The following is a 4,738-nucleotide window of genomic DNA, read 5'->3' as shown; positions in this document are numbered from 1 at the left end:
CATTATCTACACCACAAAACTAATGCTAAAGTACTTAGAAACAGATGGCTCACAAATGTAGAACTAAGTACACCGAGTGACTAAATACTCGGTAGTATTTTATGTTTGTTTGAGTACTAAGTTGAAATTATATCCCACCAGAGATGACCTTACCAATCATTTGCCAGGGTCTTCTTCACTTTTTTGCATGATTTAAGCTATCTTATTAATAACTATATCAAAAATAACTTTAATTTATATAACAGTTTGTATATTACAATGAATATTTTGAATGAAAGTATAAAAAAAAAATAATCATAATGTATTTCAATAATGCTTGGTCAAGAAATACTTCAGAGTTTGTATTACCGGAATTATATAATACTAATGTTATAAACCTTAAATAAATGGTCCATCAGATTAGATGACTTTCTTCAAATTTGATCTTTAATTGACTCCAAGAAATAACAAAAAGGAAATATAATGGAATTATCAAAATATCTTGAGTGACTGGTACATTTAAGAGTGAAATATCCTCCCAAACTACCAGTTGATATCTAGCAAGGTTTCCGTGTGGAACTTATAACCATTTGTGTTCTGGAAGCTATCGGAGTATATTTACTTAAGCTATCTGGATATACATAGTGAAGCCATACAAAAATACATAACACATCTATCCATTATACTTTCTGGGCATTTTCATAAAAACTATTGCAGACAGGCCAAGAATTGAAATTACCCTACCACAAATAGATTCACTTTCATTTAAGTACAGGAAAAGCAATGGTATTTCCCCTTTTTAAAAAGGTTTTTGATATATTATCAAAATATACAATATACATTAGTGTTTCTAAATTTTCAGCAATAGTTTACCATTTCTAAACAACATAAGGAATATGCATTATTGATTAGTTAAGGAAACTGGGAGTTTCCAAAAAAAGAAAAGAAAAGAATAAAAAATTTTATTTTTTAATAATTAGCTATATGACATAGGAATGTATCAGAAATGAATTGAGATCTTTTAATGAATAGGCTTCAATTTTAATAATTATGTTAAATCTCAAATGTGAAAACTCCATAGGCATATTTCCATTTCAAAACTTTTAGTTCTCTACTAGGAACATTAGAAATAAGTGCCCATTTTCTAATCATTATTGAACACAATTATTTGTAGCCATAATTTCGTATTTTCAAATGAGTTCAACAATTTTATAATGAAAGTAACTTATTAAAGTATTATCTAATAACATTTACTAAGGATTCCTCAAGCAGATAATTTTGTAAAACCAAAGGGAAATCTATGATAAAAACTTTTGCAACTTTGACTGGAGTTAGAAAATAACTTTTATTCATTAAAATAGAAATATAATTTATTTTTAACATACTTTAATTTTATATTTCATTGCTTTAAACATTATTAATATTTCCATACATTTAGTTGGGTACCTTCTCACCACACACATGTATGTATATATGTATCTATACATGAGTGTGTTTCAGTAAATTATTTTGTGAGTCAGCCCATCATTTACTGCAAGAACTGGAGGCTGTATTTCCGTTTCCTTGCATTGGAATAATAGACAACTTGTCATTGGCTACAACACACATTAAACACTACACAACCAACCTGATAGAACTACATAACACTGTTACATACCAAACTACTCAGAACTACTGCCACTATTACAACTTTGTGTTGCCAGAACACTGAAAAAGTTCATTAAGAACTGTATAGACATCTGTTGGTAAGTATTTATTAAAAGTTATTTTGTTGTGTAAATTGGTTCTTCAGATATTTGTTCATCTCTCTACCAGTAACCTACAATCCTGGAAATACTACATCAATGTATAAGTCAGATTAGTACTTCCTGTATAACAATGTCATTTTCAAACGTCTTTTACTTAATTATTTCCATTACATCTTCTACAAATATTGAAGCTTGGACGTTTCAAAAGAACACAAAAACTGTTTATTGTTATTTTATAGCTCTATAACAATTACATTTTTTTAATACTTATTTCTTTCTTCAGTATTCTCAGTCTTGTCATCCAATAGTTTAAGTTAATAACGATAGGATATAATGATGACAATGACAGGATGTAGATTATAATAGTTGAATTCTTAACGAACTTTTTGCTCAATATTGTGAAATGCACAATATTCTATTTTCTTTAAACTGCTTCATTTTATGAATGAACGATTGCGTAGGATTTATTCAGAAGGGAGGTTACTCTTAACGCACTAATGAGGAAGTTGTTTAGGATGTTGATTGACCTGTTAAAGATGACAGCCAAACCTCCCTCGAATCATATCCTGAAGTCTTGAGAAACAGAATGTCACGTAACATGGTGTATTTTTCAAATTTTCAAAAAGCTTGAACGTTTGGATCATAGGTCTGTTCGTTCTTGCTGACCTGGGGCTAAACTGCAACAGTAACTCTTAATAATTCCACTATAGGTATTTACAAAAATTAACGTTGTTGTACTTCCTGTACAGCAAAGTTATTGTTTTAAGGTTTTTATCTTTCTATCCTTTATACATTTTCAACAAATATTAAAACTGGATGTTTCAAAAGAAAACAAATACTGTTTTTTATTTTAACAACCATATCACAATTACATTCTTTAAAATTTATTATATCTTTCCAACATTCTCAATCTTGTCATATATATATACATACATATATACACACACACACACACACACACACACACACACATACATATATATATATATATATATATATATATATATATATATATATATATATATATATATATATGTATACACACATATATAGCCATAATTCAAGTTAATAATGATAGTATATAATTAGGATAATGTTTCTGGTTGCTGAAATTATGTTAGATATTGCTTTTTGACTATCAGCCAGCTACATAAGAGAGAATGGTATATGCAACTTTGATAAACGTAATCCTAAACCACATTGAGATTATAAGGACTAACTACTTTACTATATTTATTAAATTCACATTTTTAAGTATCAATTTTCAATTCTGTTTCAGATTGAAAATGTTTCCAGTGATATTGGTTTTGTTGTTGATGGCTGATCGTTGCTGGTGTGTGGATCATATCTACCATGTAAAAGAGAACAATGATATACACAGCTATATTGGTGATATTGCTACTGATACACACTTATTGGATAATGTACCATTTTCGGATGATGGCAACAGACTGACATTTAATGTACTCCAGGGTAGCACTGATGGAACTGTTCAGTTATTTAATGTTACGTCAGGAGGACAACTGTATACAGCTGCCATATTGGATGCAGAAACTATGTGTCAATATAATGTGGAATGCTTCAGGATATTGGAAATAGCAGTTCAAAATAGCCATTCTTTTATTAAGATATTAGAAATCAAAGTTATGATAGAAGATATCAATGATAATTATCCTATATTTCCAAACAAGGAATTTCATATACAGTTTGATGAAAGTGTGACAAAAGGAATCAAAGAAATAATTCCAAATGCTATTGATAGTGATATTAGCAATCAGAATTCTAAACTCATTTATCAACTCAAATATGATGAAGATATTCCATTCCAGTTATTTGTATCTAAGAAATTGGATGGAAGTGATTTGTTACAACTTACTTTAGAAGGTAACTTGGACCGTGAAGTAAAAGATATTTATAAATTTCAGTTAATTGCCTTGGATGGGGGAACTCCACCAAAACAAGGTATACTGGACATAAAGATATTGGTGGGAGATAAAAATGATAATTCCCCTGTGTTCTCCCAGAATATCTATAATGTCACTTTGAATGATACATACCAGGTGAACAAACCTGTTTTAAAATTGTCTGCTACAGATTTAGATACAGGGGAAAATGGGAGAATCTCTTTCGCCTTTAATTCCAAAACACCATCTAGGGTAAAAAAATGTTTTCAATTAGATGAAACAACAGGAGAGTTATTTTTGAAGAAAGAATTTAGTTTTGGTAAAATGTATGAACTATTTATTGAAGCCAGTGATAATGGTAAACCACCAATGACCTCTGTTGTCACTGTTCTAATAAGTGGGATCAGTCATCTTAATAATCCACCAAAATTTCATGTTAGATTTGTTTTAAAGTCAACTGGAAACACTGCCATCATCTCAGAAGCAACTCAAATTCACAACTTTGTTGCTTATGTCAAAGTTATTGACAATGACAATGGAGTAAATGGACAAGTGAAGTGTCATTTACAAGATAGATATCTTCAACTAATCTCAATGTCTGAAAAGAAATACAAAGTTGTTGTAAAAAGTGAAATAGATAGAGAAAGTGAGAAGAGATTTAAATTCACCATTAAATGTCAAGATAATGGTTTACCTCCATTGAAAGTAGAGAAACAGTTTTCTATGCTGGTCACTGATATAAATGACGTACAACCTCAATTTACTCAGGACATATTTAAGTTTCTCACCTATGAAAATGAACACAAAGACTTCCCTGTTGGATATGTCAATGCTACAGACCCAGATATTGGAGATGGAGGACAATTAACCTATTCTTTGTTATCTAATGGAAAAGATATTCTACCATTTCAGATATCTGATGTGGGATTTATTTCCACAACTGAGGCACTAGACAGAGAAGAAAAGAACATGTATGAGTTTAAGGTTTTAGTAAAAGATAAAGGAACACCATCACTGGAGAACACAGCAAATATTCTTGTTGAGGTTATGGATTTAAATGATAATGCTCCCTATTTCAGTTTCCCTAATGTTAACCCTTTCAGTCTT

At 30.0% G+C, this 4,738-nt stretch overlaps 1 protein-coding gene across 1 annotated transcript in view; it reads left to right on the top strand.

The window, feature by feature from the left end:
• The window catches only part of LOC106872379 (uncharacterized), a 76,226-nt gene that overhangs the window by 36,964 nt on the left and 34,524 nt on the right, over positions 1–4,738 (top strand). The window contains 2 exon segments of the mRNA XM_052972592.1: positions 2,354–2,373; positions 3,007–4,733. Of these exon segments, the coding sequence (XP_052828552.1) occupies positions 2,354–2,373; positions 3,007–4,733 (1,747 nt within the window).

Source organism: Octopus bimaculoides, chromosome 14 (assembly GCF_001194135.2).
Source record: "Octopus bimaculoides isolate UCB-OBI-ISO-001 chromosome 14, ASM119413v2, whole genome shotgun sequence".
In the NCBI taxonomy this organism is placed as follows: domain Eukaryota; kingdom Metazoa; phylum Mollusca; class Cephalopoda; order Octopoda; family Octopodidae; genus Octopus; species Octopus bimaculoides.
This window is presented reverse-complemented; position numbering and strand designations above follow the sequence as displayed.